Genomic DNA, 20,171 nt, shown 5'->3' with positions numbered 1-20,171 from the left:
TTATAATGGAGATAGCATGATCTGTCTGCACCGTGTTAAACCAGGCGGTTATAATGGAGATAGCATGATCTGTCTGCACCGTGTTAAACCAGGCGGTTATAATGGAGATAGCATGATCTGTCTGCACCGTGTTAAACCAGGTGGTTATAATGGAGATAGCATGATCTGTCTGCACCATGTTAAACCAGGTGGTTATAATGGAGATAGCATGATCTGTCTGCACCATGTTAAACCAGGCGGTTATAATGGAGATAGCATGATCTGTCTGCACCGTGTTAAACCAGGCGGTTAAAATGAAGATAGCATGATCTGTCTGCACCGTGTTAAACCAGGTGGTTATAACGGAGATAGCATGATCTGTCTGCACCGTGTTAAACCAGGCGGTTATAATGGTGATAGCATGATCTGTCTGCACCGTGTTAAACCAGGCAGTTATAATGGAATAGCATGATCTGTCTGCACCATGTTAAACCAGGTGGTTATAATGGAGATAGCATGATCTGTCTGCACCATGTTAAACCAGTCGGTTATAATGGAGATAGCATGATCTGTCTGCACCTGTTAAACCAGGCGGTTATAATGGAGATAGCATGATCTGTCTGCACCGTGTTAAACCAGGTGGTTATAATGGAGATAGCATGATCTGTCTGCACCGTGTTAAACCAGGTGGTTATAATGGAGATAACATGATCTGTCTGCACCGTGTTAAACCAGGTGGTTATAATGGAGATAGCATGATCTGTCTGCACCGTGTTAAACCAGGCGTTTATAATGGAGATAGCATGATCTGTCTGCACCGTGTTAAACCAGGCGGTTAAAATGGAGATAGCATGATCTGTCTGCACCGTGTTAAACCAGGCGGTTAAAATGGAGATAGCATGATCTGTCTGCACCGTGTTAAACCAGGCGGTTAAAATGGAGATAGCATGATCTGTCTGCACCGTGTTAAACCAGGCGGTTATAATGGAGATAGTATATATATATAATAATATATGCCATTTAAAATCCAAACGCGACTTACAGTCATGTGTGCATACATTCTACCCATGGGTTTAATCGAACCCACTACCCTGATGTTACAAGCGCCATGCTCTACCAACTGAGCTACAGAACCACTATAGCATGATCTGTCTGCACCATGTTAAACCAGGTGGTTCATTTTTATTTTAAAATATTCTATTTAACCTTTATTTAACGAGGCAAGTCATTATTTACAATTATTTACAATGGCGGCCTACAACGGCCAAACCCGGACGACGCTGGACCAATTGTACGCTGCCCAATCACGGCCGGTTGTGATACAGCCTGGTTAATGGAGACAGCATGATCTGTCTGCACCATGTTAAACCAGGCCTATGGGACTCCCAGTCACGGCCGGTTGTGATACAGCCTGGTTAATGGAGACAGCATGATCTGTCTGCACCATGTTAAACCAGGCCTATGGGACTCCCAGTCACGGCCGGTTGTGATACAGCCTGGTTAATGGAGACAGCATGATCTGTCTGCACCATGTTAAACCAGGCCTATGGGACTCCCAGTCACGGCCGGTTGTGATACAGCCTGGTTAATGGAGACAGCATGATCTGTCTGCACCATGTTAAACCAGGCCTATGGGACTCCCAGTCACGGCCGGTTGTGATACAGCCTGGTTAATGGAGACAGCATGATCTGTCTGCACCATGTTAAACCAGGCCTATGGGACTCCCAGTCACGGCCGGTTGTGATACAGCCTGGTTAATGGAGACAGCATGATCTGTCTGCACCATGTTAAACCAGGCCTATGGGACTCCCAGTCACGGCCGGTTGTGATACAGCCTGGTTAATGGAGACAGCATGATCTGTCTGCACCATGTTAAACCAGGCCTATGGGACTCCCAGTCACGGCCGGTTGTGATACAGCCTGGTTAATGGAGACAGCATGATCTGTCTGCACCATGTTAAACCAGGCCTATGGGACTCCCAGTCACGGCCGGTTGTGATACAGCCTGGTTAATGGAGACAGAATGATCTGTCTGCACCATGTTAAACCAGGCCTATGGGACTCCCAGTCACGGCCGGTTGTGATACAGCCTGGTTAATGGAGACAGAATGATCTGTCTGCACCATGTTAAACCAGGCCTATGGGACTCCCAGTCACGGCCGGTTGTGATACAGCCTGGTTAATGGAGACAGCATGATCTGTCTGCACCATGTTAAACCAGGCCTATGGGACTCCCAGTCACGGCCGGTTGTGATACAGCCTGGTTAATGGAGACAGCATGATCTGTCTGCACCATGTTAAACCAGGCCTGTGGGACTCAGTCACGGCCGGTTGTGATACAGCCTGGTTAATGGAGACAGAATGATCTGTCTGCACCATGTTAAACCAGGCCTGTGGGACTCCCAGTCACGGCCGGTTGTGATACAGCCTGGTTAATGGAGACAGAATGATCTGTCTGCACCATGTTAAACCAGGCCTGTGGGACTCCCAGTCACGGCCGGTTGTGATACAGCCTGGTTAATGGAGACAGAATGATCTGTCTGCACCATGTTAAACCAGGCCTATGGGACTCCCAGTCACGGCCGGTTGTGATACAGCCTGGTTAATGGAGACAGAATGATCTGTCTGCACCATGTTAAACCAGGCCTATGGGACTCCCAGTCACGGCCGGTTGTGATGCAGCCTGGTTAATGGAGACAGAATGCCTCGGGTTGCTGTTTTGTTGTTTCACTACAACAGTAGCTTGTTTCGTACAGAAACCCTGCTGGTATTAAACAATAACCATGTGTTGAAACAGTACCGTCACTTCCATCTCCTTTATTGGGCCAACAGCCTTAAGACATGGTTGGTATGAGAGGCTGCTACTGTTGTAGTGTTGTGCAGTATTAACACGGTGTTGGCTGTGTAGGTTGGACTATAACTAACACCCTTAGACAGTAGAGGTAATACTTATTTGGGGATTTTAGGAGGAGTATATACTGTATGTCATGAGTAATTTATACACAAGGAAATGTTTCATTTTGTTTTGCGTGCTATTGCTAGCGCCAGAGAAGTGGCCACTATGACTGTCTGGCTGACTGTCTGTATTGAAACAGCTGCTTCACAATAGAGGAGTTTATTTAGATAAGACCCATCCCAAACAGCAGTGTCTATATGGACCGAGAAAGAACGGCTATGGTTTGTCTTGAAGTCAGTGAACCTGTAAACCAGGCACAGAGAAGCCAAGGCCCTACTGAGTCAGGTTTCCTCAGGTCAAATGGGAGCCTTTCAGTCCACTGAACAAACCTCTTGTCTCTTATTGGCGGGTCTCTTCTCTTTGCTTGACATATTTATTGCATTGTCATAAAATGGGTTATATGCTTTTTCTTCCCCTCGTTGTGATTGGTCCCTGAGTTCATAGGAGGCCATTTTGTAAAAAAAAACCTTGAAGGCCAAAAGCCGAAATACATTGGTTTTACGTGCAACAATAAAGAAGCTTTTTTAAATTGACTTCCGTTGGCCTCCCAAGAGTTGCTGAATCTCATCTTAACGTTTCTTCCTCTCCTAACAGGAGACCTGGGTGAAGGGGGAGGCGAGGGAGACCAGGGACGGCTGGGAAAGACCGGCCCACCAGGACTACTAGGTTCCTCCTTTATATATCTTTTATTGGTTTAATATTAAAATACATGAATCATTGAGGAATTAAAAGGAAGTGGTATAAAAGCCAGAGAGTTGATTCAACTTTCCGGCATGTTCTACTGATCCTTTTTTAAATCGTTTTTAAATTGTTGTCTTGACGGTTTTAAACAGAGTATCTAAACAGAGTTTGTTAAGTGTCTAAGTGAGCTGAGGTGTTTTGTATACTCCCACGCGTAGTGGTTTAAAGTACTTAAGTAAAAATACTTTAAAGTACTACTTATGTTATTTTCGGGGTATCTGTACTTTACTATTTATAATTTTGACAACTTAAACTTTTATTTCACTCACTTCCTGAAGAAAATTTAACTCCATACATTTTCCCTGACACCCAAAAGTACTCGTTACATTTTTTAATGCTTAGCAGGACAGGAAAAGGGTCCAATTCACACACTTATCAAGAGAAATATCCGTCGTCATTCCCACTTCCTCTGATCTGGCAGATGACACATTTTCCACCACTGCTCACCGCAGAGTAAGTCCTCAGAGTTCAAGGTATGTAAACCTCCTCAGTTGAAGGTAAATGCCTATATAAGCACTCAATACTCTAGACTCAAAAGCAGAACAGACTAGCTATCCCCCCCCAGTCTTTCTAGATTCAGAAGCAGCACGGTGTCTGACTCTGACTGTGAGTGAGGTCTGATTGGCACCGGCAGTGAGCTGATTTACAATGGAGCCAGACCTGGGCCAGACCAGGCAGCCTCCGTGAGCCCGACTCTCTGCTCTTCCTTGAAGGAAGTCACATCAGAGCAGACGTGTTAATCGCTGCTGCTGCAGTATGGCGGCCAAACGGTCGGCGGCAGCACCAGATATGTTCTGTGGGAGGTGGACGTAGGAGACAGGGAGGCAGGGCCAGGCGCTAAATGAACTTCTGGCTGGCCTCTTTCACAAACACACACCTCTATCATCGGACCAACAGACAGAGACAAATGCCAGCCAGGACCGTTGGGAGTCATCCCCCCCCCAAAAAAAGAAAGAACAAAGCAAACTTGTTGACTTGTTTTTTCAACTTCACCCCACAGTGTATAACAAAACTAACAGTGTTGGTTTCCTGTATAGGTTTGTTGTTCGGTTGGATTTGATGTATGTTCACCATAACGTAATGCGTTATAAATCCATTACACGACAGTACAGTAAATACTCAGCTTGATCAAAGTTTCCTTTACAGGTCATTTACTAAGAGATGTCAGAGTAATTTTAAAATATAAATGGGGCTTAAAGAGGGTTACTAACCATCAAAGTGAGTTTAAAATATCCACTGCACATACTACTGCCGTTGATTAAGCTAAGATTGACTGAAGCCAAATTTGTAATTGCCTTTAATTTTACATTGCGTGAAAGGGTCACTAAACTAAAATGCATCATAAATGGTGCCACATTTTCCCTAAATAATACAGTACTTTTGACGAGGACCCATACGGCTCTGGTCAAAAGCAGTGCACTGTGTAGGTATTTGGGAATAGGGTGTAATTTGTGCCACTAAACTAAAGTTTTCTCTGAACCTTTCCTGAGCATCTGCTGCTGGTGCCTTCAGCACCTGGGAGAAGGAGAGTCATTAGACACCGGTTGGCCTTTGAAAAGGAGGAAGTGAAATGAGAGAATGACATCTTGAACTTCTGACTGCCGGTTAAACTTAGGCAATATTAGTGAGAAAATGTCAATAATCAGACCTGTATCGGTAGTGGATAATTAATCAATAATCAGACCTGTATCGGTAGTGGATAATTAATCAATAATCAGACCTGTATCGGTAGTGGATAATTAATCAATAATCAGACCTGTATCGGTAGTGGATAATTAATCAATAATCAGACCTGTATCGGTAGTGGATAATTAATCAGTAATCAGACCTGTATCGGTAGTGGATAATTAATCAATAATCAGACCTGTATCGGTAGTGGATAATTAATCAATAATCAGACCTGTATCGGTAGTGGATAATTAATCAATAATCAGACCTGTATCGGTAGTGGATAATTAATCAATAATCAGACCTGTATCGGTAGTGGATAATTAATCAATAATCAGACCTGTATCGGTAGTGGATAATTAATCAATAATCAGACCTGTATCGGTAGTGGATAATTAATCAGTAATCAGACCTGTATCGGTAGTGGATAATTAATCAGTAATCAGACCTGTATCGGTAGTGGATAATTAATCAATAATCAGACCTGTATCGGTAGTGGATAATTAATCAATAATCAGACCTGTATCGGTAGTGGATAATTAATCAATAATCAGACCTGTATCGGTAGTGGATAATTAATCAGTAATCAGACCTGTATCGGTAGTGGATAATTAATCAATAATCAGACCTGTATCGGTAGTGGATAATTAATCAGTAATCAGACCTGTATCGGTAGTGGATAATTAATCAATAATCAGACCTGTATCGGTAGTGGATAATTAATCAATAATCAGACCTGTATCGGTAGTGGATAATTAATCAATAATCAGACCTGTATCGGTAGTGGATAATTAATCAATAATCAGACCTGTATCGGTAGTGGATAATTAATCAATAATCAGACCTGTATCGGTAGTGGATAATTAATCAATAATCAGACCTGTATCGGTAGTGGATAATTAATCAGTAATCAGACCTGTATCGGTAGTGGATAATTAATCAATAATCAGACCTCTATCGGTAGTGGATAATTAATCAGTAATCAGACCTGTATCGGTAGTGGATAATTAATCAGTAATCAGACCTGTATCTGTAGTGGATAATTAATCAATAATCAGACCTGTATCGGTAGTGGATAATTAATCAGTAATCAGACCTGTATCTGTAGTGGATAATTAATCAGTAATCAGACCTGTATCGGTAGTGGATAATTAATCAATAATCAGACCTGTATCTGTAGTGGATAATTAATCAGTAATCAGACCTGTATCTGTAGTGGATAATTAATCAGTAATCAGACCTGTATCGGTAGTGGATAATTAATCATTAATCAGACCTGTATCGGTAGTGGATAATTAATCAATAATCAGACCTGTATCGGTAGTGGATAATTAATCAATAATCAGACCTGTATCGGTAGTGGATAATTAATCAATAATCAGACCTGTATCGGTAGTGGATAATTAATCAATAATCAGACCTGTATCGGTAGTGGATAATTAATCAATAAGGTGCAAGAGGCAGTGTAATATCACGACTACAGTCACAGCAGGTAAATGGTATTGTTCGGCTCGATGCGATAAGCCACTGCCTTGTGTGCCTTTATTGCTTTTATAAAATTCTTACCAACATATTGAAAATAACAATGGTTACATATTTTCATTTAAAAAAAAGTTATTTGGATAAGTCATTACATACAAATTGAATGATTCCACCAGAATAATCTGGGTGTTAGTTATTTTGGTCATGTTGCTACAGACGTGAACCAGTTGTAAATTATTTTTGCATAGTTGCTATGCAAAAGGACTGGTCATCCGTTCTCGTCACTTTAGATTGCTAACAACTTCAGCTAACTCAGTCACGTCAAAACATTGAACCTTGAATAACAGTACACAAACTGCATTTTCGTTTGTTTGAGCTTCTTTTTTTTCTATTGGCATTTACTTGGATATGTCCATGATACTGACGTTGATGTGTGATTTCGACTGTCTCAGAAAAAGTTGTCTGGTCTCGTCTGGGCACGGTTCACCGTATGGTACTAAATTCAAAAGTTTAACACTATTTCCCGAAGTCTAACAGACAGACATCTAGGCGTATATTATCCCCCGCTGTACCAAGCTAGGCTGGAAGCAAGGGGAAATCATGTGCGAGTTGGGATAAATACAAGAAATGATTCGGCCAGCAACACGATCATCATCGTTTTATGGAGGCGCAGGGATACTTTTCTGAGGGAAGCGTTATCAGGCATAGGTGTGTCTGTGACCGGCTCGTCCAATCAGCATCCAGGATCCAAACAACCAGTTTTATAATGACCGTTCCTGACTAAATCAAACCATCTCTTCACGTTCAGCCTATCATTTGAAATGTCCCACCTGCTAGAATATGAAAGCAGACACCATAATGATGATGTTCCATGTTGAGAAATGTTTCCGTGTGTTAGGAAATTGTCAGTCAGCTGAAATTATGCTAAAAAATGATGATGACTAAAATACTTGAGCTGTACATATGCTAGGTTGAACAAAACCCCAAAGTCGGTCTAATTTGGAAAAACACCATAAGATCTCACAACCTGGAGAAATAAAACAAGGCTTTATACAATCTGTGAAGATACAAAATAATTACAATTCAATCCAAATGGACATGGCTGAAATACATTGTGAAAAACAATATTGACCGGTGCTAGACGGTTCATGTGTGGTACAGGCTTTTGGGAAGGGGGTCCTGCATCAGTTATTATTTCAACTACTATCCATTTGCAGCTGAATATTTACTGAGGAAATACTCATTTTGATCCTGGCAGAGCGGCTCTGGCATAAAAAGCAGATGTCCCAATCCGTCTCTCTCAATTCAATTCAAGGCTCTTCATTGGCACGGGACAAATGTGTTAACATCGCCAAAGCAAGTGAAGTAGATAATAAACAAAAGTGAAATAAACAATCAAAATTAACAGTAAACATTACACTCACAAAAGTTCCAAAACAATAAAGACATTTCAAATGTCATATTATGTCTATATACAGTGTTGTAATGATGTGCAAATAGTTAATGTAGAAAAGGGAAAATAAATAAACATAAATATGGGTTGTAATTACAATGGTGTTTGTTCTTCACTGGTTGCCCTTTTCTTGTGGCAACAGGTCACAAATCTTGCTGCTGTGATGTCACACTGTGGTATTTCACCCAGTAGATATGGGAGTTTATCAAAATTGGGTTTGTTTTTCAAATTCTTTGTGGATCTGTGTGATCTGAGGGAACTATGTGTCTCTAAAATGGTTATACATTTGGCAGGAGGTTAGGAAGTGCAGCTCAGTTTCCACCTCATTTTGTGGGCAGTGAGCACATAGCCTGTCTTCTCTTGAGAGCCAGGTCTGTCTACGGCGGCCTGTTTCAATAGCAAGGCTATGCTCACTGAGTCTGTACATAGTCAAAGCTTTCCTTAATTTTGGGTCAGTCACGGTGGTCAAGTATTCTGCCACTGTGAACTCTCTGTTTAAGGCCAAATAGCATTCCAGTTTGCACTGTTTATTTCCATGTGTCAAGTAATTATCTTTTTGTTTTCTCACGATTTTGTTGGGTCTAATTTGGTTGGGTCTCTCTCTCCCCCAAGATCTCTCTCTCTCTCCCCCCTCTTCCTCTCCCCCTCTTTCTCTTTCTCCACCCTCTCACTCTCCCCTCACTCCCCCCTTCTCCCCCCTCTCAGACCCCCCTCTCTCTCTCTCTCTCTCCTTCTCTCCACCTTCTCTATCTCTCCTCCCATTTTTCTCCCCCCTCTCTCCCTCCCTCCGCCCTCTCCCCGTCTCACTCTCCCCCTCCTTCTCTCTCCCCCTCTCCTCTCTCTCTCTCTGGCCTTTAGTTTCTCTCTCCCCCTTTCTCTCTCCCCCTCTCCCTCCCCTCTCTCTCTGGCCTTTAGTTTCTCTCTCCCCCTTTCTCTCTCCCCCTCTCTCTCTGGCCTTTAGTTTCTCTCTCCCCCTCTCCCTCCCCTCTCTCTCTGGCCTTTAGTTTCTCTCTCCCCCTTTCTCTCTCCCCCTCTCTCCCTCCCCCCCCTCTCTCTCTCTGGCCTTTAGTTTCTCTCTCCCCCTCTCCCTCCCCTCTCTCTCTGGCCTTTAGTTTCTCTCTCCCCCTCTCCCTCCCTCTCTCTGGCTCCCCCTCTCTCCCTCCCTCTCTCCCCCCCTCTCTCTCTGGCCTTTGGCCTTTCTTTCTCTCCCCCCTCCCCCCTCCCCTCTCTCTCTCTGGCCTTTAGTTTCTCTCTCCCCTCTCCCCTCCCCCCCTCTCTCTGGCCTTTAGTTTCTCTCTCCCCCTCTCCCTCCCCTCTCTCTCTCTCTGGCCTTTAGTTTCTCTCTCCCCCTCTCCCTCCCCCTCTCTCTCTCTCTGGCCTTTAGTTTCTCTCTCCCCCTCTCCCTCCCCTCTCTCTCTCTGGCCTTTAGTTTCTCTCTCTCCCCTCTCTCTCTGGCCTTTAGTTTCTCTCTCCCCCTCCCCCTCTCTCTCTCTGGCCTTTAGTTTCTCTCTCCCCCTTTCTCTCTCCCTCCCCCTCCCCTCTCTCTCTGGCCTTTTGTTTCTCTCTCCCCCTCCCCCCCCTCTCTCTCTCTGGCCTTTAGTTTCTCTCTCCCCCTCTCTCCCTCCCCCCTCTCTCTCTCTCTGGCCTTTAGTTTCTCTCTCCCCCTTTCTCTCTCCCCCTCTCCCTCCCCCCCCTCTCTCTCTCTCTGGCCTTTAGTTTCTCTCTCCCCCTCTCCCCTCTCTCTCTCTCTCTCTGGCCTTTAGTTTCTCTCTCTCTCTCCCCTCTCTCCTCTGGCCTTTAGTTTCTCTCTCTCTCTCTCTCTGGCCTTTTGTTTCTCTCTCCCCTCTCTCCCTCCCCTCTCTCTCTCTCTCTCTCTGGCCTTTAGTTTCTCTCTCCCCCTCTCCCTCCCCTCTCTCTCTCTCTGGCCTTTAGTTTCTCTCTCCCCCTCTCTCCCTCCCCTCTCTCTCTCTGGCCTTTAGTTTCTCTCTCCCCTCTCCCTCCCCCTCTCTCTCTCTCTGGCCTTTAGTTTCTCTCTCCCCCTCTCCCTCCCCTCTCTCTCTCTCTCTCTGGCCTTTAGTTTCTCTCTCCCCCTCTCCCTCCCCTCTCTCTCTCTGGCCTTTAGTTTCTCTCTCCCCTCTCCCCTCCCCTCTCTCTCTCTGGCCTTTAGTTTCTCTCTCCCCCTCTCTCCCTCCCCTCTCTCTCTGGCCTTTAGTTTCTCTCTCCCCCTCTCCCTCCCCTCTCTCTCTCTCTCTCTGGCCTTTAGTTTCTCTCTCCCACTCAATTAAATTCAATTCAAGGGCTTTATTGGCATGGGAAACATGTGTTAACATTGCCAAAGCAAGTGAGGTAGACAACATACAAAGTGAATATATAAAGTGAAAAACTCTCCCTCCTCTCTCTCTCTCTGGCCTTGATTTTCTCTCTTTAAATTCCATCAGTAGCCTAACTGCCATACAAACCATAAGAAAACAGCAATAAAGAAACAGACCTAAAAAAACAAAACTCTCTCTACCTATTTACAGATTCCTTTTGGTCTGGCAGTTCACCAGTCTTCTCCTACCCTCTGTCTCAGGTCTGGCAGTTCACCAGTCTTCTCCTACCCTCTGTCTCAGGTCTGGCAGTTCACCAGTCTTCTCCTACCTTCTGTCTCAGGTCTGGCAGTTCACCAGTCTTCTCCTACCCTCTGTCTCAGGTCTGGCAGTTCACCAGTCTTCTCCTACCCTCTGTCTCAGGTCTGGCAGTTCACCAGTCTTCTCCTACCCTCTGTCTCAGGTCTGGCAGTTCACCAGTCTTCTCCTACCCTCTGTCTCAGGTCTGGCAGTTCACCAGTCTTCTCCTACCCTCTGTCTCAGGTCTGGCAGTTCACCAGTCTTCTCCTACCCTCTGTCTCAGGTCTGGCAGTTCACCAGTCTTCTCCTACCCTCTGTCTCAGGTCTGGCAGTTCACCAGTCTTCTCCTACCCTCTGTCTCAGGTCTGGCAGTTCACCAGTCTTCTCCTACCCTCTGTCATAGGTCTGGCAGTTCACCAGTCTTCTCCCACCCTCTGTCTCAGGTCTGGCAGTTCACCAGTCTTCTCCTACCCTCTGTCTCAGGTCTGGCAGTTCACCAGTCTTCTCCTACCCTCTGTCATAGGTCTGGCAGTTCACCAGTCTTCTCCTACCCTCTGTCTCAGGTCTGGCAGTTCACCAGTCTTCTCCTACCCTCTGTCTCAGGTCTGGCAGTTCACCAGTCTTCTCCTACCCTCTGTCTCAGGTCTGGCAGTTCACCAGTCTTCTCCTACCCTCTGTCATAGGTCTGGCAGTTCACCAGTCTTCTCCTACCCTCTATCTCAGGTCTGACAGGGGAGCTCGGAGATAAAGGAGAGCATGGCCGGACGGGGAAGATGGGTCCTGCTGGAGACAAAGGTAATCATTTAGTAATCAGACTGAGAAATATTCTGCTTACGGAGAAGAAAACTGTTCTGGCTGCATCTCAGGCCAATGATACAGAGGCTGTGTCTCTACTGACACCCTATTCAGCCATATGACTGGTTAAAAGTAGTGCACTACTACCCATAGGGCTGGTTGAAAGTAGTGCACTACTACCCATAGGGCTGGTCGAAAGTAGTGCACTACTACCCATAGGACTGGTTGAAAGTAGTGCACTACTACCCATAGGACTGGTCGAAAGTAGTGCACTACTACCCATAGGGCTGGTTGAAAGTAGTGCACTACTACCCATAGGACTGGTCGAAAGTAGTGCACTACTACCCATAGGACTGGTCGAAAGTAGTGCACTATACAGGGAATAGGGTGCCATTAGGCCTTAGCCACAGAGACACACTGCCAGACCCAAACTACCTGGGAGAGACCTTCATCAAGTTTGTTTTACATAAACAGGTACTTGTTTAGTTTTTATCCAATGTATTCAGCCTCTCTTCCCATTCAACCCTTCAACTCGGGTTGTTGATGCATCTGTTAGACAGACCTGGGTTCAAATACTATTTGAAATCTTTCCATTCTTTGATCATTTGCTCTAGCCTGGCCTGCCTGTAGTATCAGACAGACAGGGGTTACAGTGCTCTAGCCTGGCCTGTAGTATCAGACAGACAGGGGTTACAGTGCTCTAGCCTGGCCTGTAGTATCAGACAGACAGGGGTTACAGTGCTCTAGCCTGGCCTGTAGTATCAGACAGACAGGGGTTACAGTGCTCTAGCCTGGCCTGCCTGTAGTATCAGACAGACAGGGGTTACAGTGCTCTAGCCTGGCCTGTAGTATGAGACAGACAGGGGTTACAGTGCTCTAGCCTGGCCTGCCTGTAGTATGAAATGCTTTGACAGAGTTACAGAAAGAGTCTGGTCAATCCTGCCTGTAATGCTTTGACAAAGCTACAGAAAGAGTCTGGTCAATCCTGCCTGAAATGCTTTGACAAAGCTACAGAAAGAGTCTGGTCAATCCTGCCTGTAATGCTCTGACAGAGCTACAGAAAGAGTCTGGTCAATCCTGTCTGAAATGCTCTGACAGACCTACAGAAAGAGTCTGGTCAATCCTGTCTGTAATGCTTTGACAGAGCTACAGAAAGAGTCTGGTCAATCCTGTCTGAAATGCTCTGACAGACCTACAGAAAGAGTCTGGTCAATCCTGTCTGTAATGCTTTGACAGAGCTACAGAAAGAGTCTGGTCAATCCTGTCTGTAATGCTCTGACAGACCTACAGAAAGAGTCTGGTCAATCCTGTCTGTAATGCTTTGACAGCTCTTCAGAAAGAGTCTGGTCAATCCTGTCTGAAATGCTCTGACAGACCTACAGAAAGAGTCTGGTCAATCCTGTTTGTAATGCTCTGACAGACCTACAGAAAGAGTCTGGTCAATCCTGTCTGTAATGCTTTGACAGCTCTTCAGAAAGAGTCTGGTCAATCCTGTCTGTAATGCTCTGACAGACCTACAGAAAGAGTCTGGTCAATCCTGTCTGTAATGCTCTGACAGACCTACAGAAAGAGTCTGGTCAATCCTGTCTGTAATGCTCTGACAGACCTACAGAAAGAGTCTGGTCAATCCTGTTTGTAATGCTCTGACAGACCTACAGAAAGAGTCTGGTCAATCCTGTCTGTAATGCTCTGACAGACCTACAGAAAGAGTCTGGTCAATCCTGTCTGTAATGCTCTGACAGACCTACAGAAAGAGTCTGGTCAATCCTGTTTGTAATGCTTTGACAGCTCTTCAGAAAGAGTCTGGTCAATCCTGTCTGAAATGCTCTGACAGACCTACAGAAAGAGTCTGGTCAATCCTGTCTGTAATGCTTTGACAGCTCTTCAGAAAGAGTCTGGTCAATCCTGTTTGTAATGCTCTGACAGACCTACAGAAAGAGTCTGGTCAATCCTGTTTGTAATGCTCTGACAGACCTACAGAAAGAGTCTGGTCAATCCTGTCTGTAATGCTTTGACAGCTCTTCAGAAAGAGTCTGGTCAATCCTGTCTGTAATGCTTTGACAGCTCTTCAGAAAGAGTCTGGTCAATCCTGTCTGAAATGCTCTGACAGACCTACAGAAAGAGTCTGGTCAATCCTGTCTGTAATGCTTTGACAGCTCTTCAGAAAGAGTCTGGTCAATCCTGTCTGAAATGCTCTGACAGACCTACAGAAAGAGTCTGGTCAATCCTGTCTGTAATGCTTTGACAGCTCTTCAGAAAGAGTCTGGTCAATCCTGTCTGTAATGCTTTGACAGCTCTTCAGAAAGAGTCTGGTCAATCCTGTCTGAAATGCTCTGACAGACCTACAGAAAGAGTCTGGTCAATCCTGTCTGTAATGCTTTGACAGCTCTTCAGAAAGAGTCTGGTCAATCCTGTCTGTAATGCTTTGACAGCTCTTCAGAAAGAGTCTGGTCAATCCTGTCTGAAATGCTCTGACAGACCTACAGAAATCCAGACCTCACTTAGCAGACACATAATGACACTATGAATTTAGTAGGTTAAGTCTTAACAATAATCAAAACATGTCCATATTTGGGTTAATATATAAAAACACTATGCTGGTACTATTGTCCCAGGTAACTGTGGGGAAATAAAGGGTATTTCATGAAGCTGTATCAAGTCAAGAGAAAAGCCTTCATATCAATCTCAGTCAAAATCTCAGATCCTTCAGCTATTTTGTGACACGATAATGTGACACCTACACATTATTGCCCTCCGGTTCCAACGGTCATAAAAGCAACCTGTGTTGTGTTGGTAATCTACTTACTTCCCCTAATTTATAAACTGCCAGTTAGGAGATAAAACACCTAGTGTAGAGAGAGGTTGATTCTCCTTCCTGTCAGTTAGGAGGTAAAACACCTAGTGTAGAGAGAGGTTGATTCTCCTTCCTGTCAGTTAGGAGGTAAAACACCTAGTGTAGAGAGAGGTTGATTCTCCTTCCTGTCAGTTAGGAGGTAAAACACCTAGTGTAGAGAGAGGTTGATTCTCCTTCCTGTCAGTTAGGAGATAAAACACCTAGTGTAGAGAGAGGTTGATTCTCCTTCCTCTCAGTTAGGAGATAAAACACCTAGTGTAGAGAGGTTGATTCCCCTTCCTGTCAGTTAGGAGATAAAACACCTAGTGTAGAGAGGTTGATTCTCCTTCCTGTCAGTTAGGAGATAAAACACCTAGTGTAGAGAGAGGTTGATTCTACTTCCTGTCAGTTAGGAGGTAAAACACCTAGTATAGAGAGAAGTTGAATCACCTTCCTGTCAGTTAGGAGATAAAACACCTAGTGTAGAGAGAGGTTGATTCTCCTTCCTGTCAGTTAGGAGGTAAAACACCTAGTGTCGAGAGAGGGTGATTCTCCTTCCTGTCAGTTAGGAGGTAAAACACCTAGTGTAGAGAGAGGTTGATTCTCCTTCCTGTCAGTTAGGAGGTAAAACACCTAGTGTAGAGAGAGGTTGATTCTCCTTCCTGTCAGTTAGGAGATAAAACACCTAGTGTAGAGAGAGGTTGATTCTCCTTCCTGTCAGTTAGGAGGTAAAACACTTAGTGTCGAGAGAGGGTGATTCTCCTTCCTGTCAGTTAGGAGATAAAACACCTAGTGTAGAGAGAGGTTGATTCTCCTTCCTGTCAGTTAGGAGGTAAAACACCTAGTGTAGAGAGAGGTTGATTCTCCTTCCTGTCAGTTAGGAGGTAAAACACCTAGTGTAGAGAGAGGTTGATTCTCCTTCCTGTCAGTTAGGAGATAAAACACCTAGTGTAGAGAGAGGTTGAATCTCCTTCCTGTCAGTTAGGAGATAAAACACCTAGTGTAGAGAGAGGTTGATTCTCCTTCCTGTCAGTTAGGAGATAAAACACCTAGTGTAGAGAGAGGTTGATTCTCCTTCCTGTCCGTTAGGAGATAAAACACCTAGTGTAGAGAGAGGTTGATTCTCCTTCCTGTCAGTTAGGAGGTAAAACACCTAGTGTAGAGAGAGGTTGATTCTCCTTCCTGTCAGTTAGGAGGTAAAACACCTAGTGTAGAGAGAGGTTGATTCTCCTTCCTGTCAGTTAGGAGGTAAAACACCTAGTGTAGAGAGAGGTTGATTCTCCTTCCTGTCAGTTAGGAGGTAAAACACCTAGTGTAGAGAGAGGTTGATTCTCCTTCCTGTCAGTTAGGAGGTAAAACACCTAGTGTAGAGAGAGGTTGATTCTCCTTCCTGTCAGTTAGGAGGTAAAACACCTAGTGTAGAGAGAGGTTGATTCTCCTTCCTGTCAGTTAGGAGGTAAAACACCTAGTGTCGAGAGAGGTTGATTCCCTCTCCTGCCACATCTCTGCTCTATGAAGTGAAGCACTGTGGAGTGCTGCTGTCTAGTGGTGATATCTTACCAGTGCAAATAGTTTTCCTCCTGAAGCAGACGTCTACTCCACAAAATGTATATGTCTGGTCTCTATCCTCCGTGGACTATGCTGCTGTCCCGTATGTGTAGTGTAACTGTACATGTTAACTCCAGGAGACGCAGGAGATGCAGGAGTTGATGGACCCTCTGGACTGAAAGGGAAAACAGGTGAGTTAGTACATTATTTAGCCTCGTTCTTTGTTTGTGTATGTTTCCAAACCACTGGATATGTGGGAACTCCTTCATGACTGTTGGAAGAAGCATTCCAGGTGAAGCTGGTTGAGAGAATGCCAAGAGTGGGCAAAGCTGTCATCAGGCAAAGGGTTTCTACTTTGAAGAATCTAAAATCTATCTTGATTTGTTAAACCCTTTTTGGGGTTACTACATGATTCCATATGTGTTATTTCACAGTTTTGATGTCTTATTCTACAATGTAGAAAATAGTAAAAACAAAGAAAAGCCCTTGAATGAGCAGGTTTGTCCAGACTTTTGACTGGTAATGTATGTTTCCAAACCACTGGAGACAGTACCTCCAAACCACTGGAGACAGTACCTCTAAACCACTGGAGACAGTACCTCCAAACCACTGGAGACAGTACCTCCAAACCACTGGAGACAGTACCTTCAAACCACTGGAGACAGTACCTCCAAACCACTGGAGACAGTACCTCCAAACCACTGGAGACAGTACCTCCAAACCACTGGAGACAGTACCTCCAAACCACTGGAGACAGTACCTCCAAGTCACTGGAGACAGCACCTCCAAACCACTGGAGACAGTACCTCCAAACCACTGGAGACAGTACCTCCAAACCACTGGAGACAGTACCTCCAAACCACTGGAGACAGTACCTCCAAACCACTGGAGACAGTACCTCTAAACCACTGGAGACAGTACCTCCAAACCACTGGAGACAGTACCTCCAAACCACTGGAGACAGTACCTCCAAGTCACTGGAGACAGCACCTCCAAACCACTGGAGAAGGTACCTCTAAACCACTGGAGACAGTACCTCCAAACCACTGGAGACAGCACCTCCAAACCACTGGAGACAGTACCTCCAAACCACTGGAGACAGTACCTCTAAACCACTGGAGACAGTACCTCCAAACCACTGGAGACAGTACCTCCAAACCACTGGAGACAGTACCTCCAAACCACTGGAGACAGTACCTCCAAACCACTGGAGACAGTACCTCCAAACCACTGGAGATAATACCTCCAAACCACTGGAGACAGTACCTCCAAGTCACTGGAGATAGTACCTCCAAACCACTGGAGATAGTACCTCCAAACCACTGGAGACAGTACCTCCAAACCACTGGAGATAGTACCTCCAAGTCACTATCATACAATGTTGTGTCTTCACATTCTGGACTGGCCTAGTTACAAAAAGAGATTTCCTGAAAGAGAATGTTGTGTCTTTACATTCTGGACTGGCCTAGTTACAAAAAGAGATTTCCTGAAAGAGAATGATGTTTATTGTAAGACAGGACCTGACTACAAGCATGTCTGACAGGGGCAACATGTGACTGTGGGAGGTACAGGAAGGTCGTTGGACAGATGGACATCAATGTCAGAAAGCTGAAGAATGCAGTCAAGTTTGTGAAAAATGGTAAGTCATTGTATTCGGCTTAAATCATAATTTCAGTTCAGATCATTAGAAAACAATTTAGTGACACGCCCCCTATGGAGGCCTGGTGGCTTCAACACAGCACCCCCTATTGGTCATTTAGTGACCCTATGGAGGCCTGGTGGCTTCAACACAGCGCCCCCTATTGGTCATTTAGTGACACGCCCCCTATGGAGGCCTGGTGGCTTCAACACAGCACCCCCTATTGGTCATTTAGTGACCCTATGGAGGCCTGGTGGCTTCAACACAGCGCCCCCTATTGGTCATTTAGTGACACGCCCCCTGGTCATTTAGTGACACGCCCCCTATGGAGGCCTGGTGGCTTCAACACAGCGCCCCCTATTGGTCATTTAGTGACACGCCCCCTATGGAGGCCTGGTGGCTTCAACACAGCACCCCCTATTGGTCATTTAGTGACCCTATGGAGGCCTGGTGGCTTCAACACAGCGCCCCCTATTGGTCATTTAGTGACACGCCCCCTATGGAGGCCTGGTGGCTTCAACACAGCGCCCCCTATTGGTCATTTAGTGACACGCCCCCAATTGAACTAAAATAAGACAATCTCAGCCAATGTGTGGCAGAACGTAAATCAAACTGTCATTCTACAACACAAATAAATATCGTTTTGACTTGGATTGAATAAGGAGTTTTTACTTATATTGAATTGAATGAATAAGGAGTTTAGACTGCAACTTATTACATCTCATATGTCATATTCAGTCATTTTAGGCATTAAGGAAACGGAGGAGAAATTTTACCTGATTGTGAAAGAGGCCAGAAAGTACCGAGAGGCTCTGATAAACTGTAAGCTGAGGGGCGGTATGCTCGCCATGCCCAAAACAACAGACACCAACACCCTGATTGCAGACTACGTCACCCAGGCCGGCCTTACCCAGGTCTTCATCGGGCTGCAGGCTGGGCAGAAGGGGGGAGGGCCTGTTTACGCAGACCTGACCCCAGTGAGGAACTATACCGCCTGGGGCCTAGAGGAGCCATCAGGGGCCCCTTCCAACACCAGCTGTGTGAAGATGGTCAGCACAGGTATGGCAAGGACATTTTAACATGTACTCACTACGATTGACTAGTCCTACAATCTAATTCTAGATATCAATGAGCAACACTGAAATGGCACTCTATTCTCTGCCCTATAGAGTGCACTACTCTGGTCAAACGTAGTGCATAAAACTAGGGAATAGGGTGCCACTTTAGACACAGCCAATAAATACATTTGGACTTAGTACCATTTCAGAGTCAAGATATCGGCTCTGTTCCCTTGCTCAGACGTTGCACGTATCAGCCAATGGTTGCGCGCCACGTCATCGACCGTGCCGTCTTGGTACCAGATTGCTATGACATAATGAATGTAGTCAAGCCCGATACTTCAAAAAAATACCTATCCAGGTGTTGTGAGACCTGGAATGCGTGTCGGCAACGTCTGAGCAAAGGGGGGCGCGCCATCAACAACACTTCCAATTGGACTAGTCCTCCTGATTGTAAATCACCCACAGGCACCTGGAACCAGGTGGAGTGTGACATCACCATGTACTACGTGTGCGAATTCAAGAAGAGCAGGAGAGGTCTCGCCGCCGTGCTGTGATGTCATCAAGTCAGTGGAAGGTTGTTGACGTGGACATTAGACCTTTATGCTAAGACAGAAACCAGTAGTACTTTAACCTATAGTGAAACATGTAGCCTTATAGTAACTAGACAAAGGTCATTGATATAACCTAGCCTATTGATTTTAATGAGAGATAAAAGTTGGTATCCATGGGGGCCTCCCGAGTGGCGTAGCGGTCTAAAGCACCGCATCGCAGTGCTAGAGGTGTCACTACAGACCCGGGTTTGATCCCGGGCTGTATCACAACCGGCCGTGACCGGGAGGCCGATAGGGCGGTGCACAATTGGCCCAGTGTCGTCCGGGTTAGAGGAGGGGTTTGGCCAGGGGGCTATATTTGGCTCATCGCGCTCTAGCGCCTCCTTGTGGCGGGCCCGGGCGCCTGTAGACTGACCTCGGGTTGTCAGTTGAACCCGTTGGAGAGTTGCAGTGATGAGACAAGATTCAAATTGGGGAGAAAATGTTTTGTGTTGTTGGTTTTGTTGTTGTTTTTTAAAGCTGGTTTCCCTTTTGACACTTCAGCCTTTTGTTTTCTGGGGATGACATATAAACACCTTTCCCTTTCTGTAATAAAACACCATACAAATCAACCACCTCATTTTGATTGTCCATTTATTCAGATCAGATCAGAACAGGTAAGATTATGTTTCTAGTGAGCAGTGGCACAGTGGCAAGGAAAAACTCCCTAGAAGAAAGGAAGAAACCTGGAGAGGAACCAAAAAGCTAAACATTCACTGCACCGGTAACTTTAGGAATCCAGTGCAGCCAGTGAAAATAGATCAGTCCTGAATTGGACCGACTCTGTCTAACATTGCTAACAGCATGTGCAGTTTG

General features: G+C 45.3%; 1 protein-coding gene and 1 long non-coding RNA gene across 2 annotated transcripts in view; both read left to right on the top strand.

The window, feature by feature from the left end:
- colec10 (collectin sub-family member 10 (C-type lectin)) overlaps positions 1-19,927 on the top strand; it is a 20,572-nt gene extending 645 nt beyond the window's left edge. Inside the window, exons 2-7 of the mRNA XM_052502471.1 lie at positions 3,531-3,602; positions 11,613-11,684; positions 16,203-16,256; positions 17,609-17,704; positions 18,443-18,763; positions 19,231-19,927. Coding sequence (XP_052358431.1) covers positions 3,531-3,602; positions 11,613-11,684; positions 16,203-16,256; positions 17,609-17,704; positions 18,443-18,763; positions 19,231-19,319 — 704 coding nt within the window. The 3' untranslated portion in view covers positions 19,320-19,927. The remainder of the gene's footprint in view (positions 1-3,530; positions 3,603-11,612; positions 11,685-16,202; positions 16,257-17,608; positions 17,705-18,442; positions 18,764-19,230) is intronic.
- On the top strand, positions 14,984-15,970 carry LOC127919053 (uncharacterized). The gene is made up of 3 exons (XR_008101766.1): positions 14,984-15,037; positions 15,298-15,401; positions 15,506-15,970. It is a non-coding gene; the product is annotated as an uncharacterized LOC127919053 (long non-coding RNA).
- Positions 19,928-20,171: the final 244 nt, after the last annotated feature.

This window comes from Oncorhynchus keta, unplaced genomic scaffold (genome assembly GCF_023373465.1).
Source record: "Oncorhynchus keta strain PuntledgeMale-10-30-2019 unplaced genomic scaffold, Oket_V2 Un_contig_15588_pilon_pilon, whole genome shotgun sequence".
Taxonomy (NCBI): Eukaryota; Metazoa; Chordata; class Actinopteri; order Salmoniformes; family Salmonidae; genus Oncorhynchus; species Oncorhynchus keta.
This window is presented reverse-complemented; position numbering and strand designations above follow the sequence as displayed.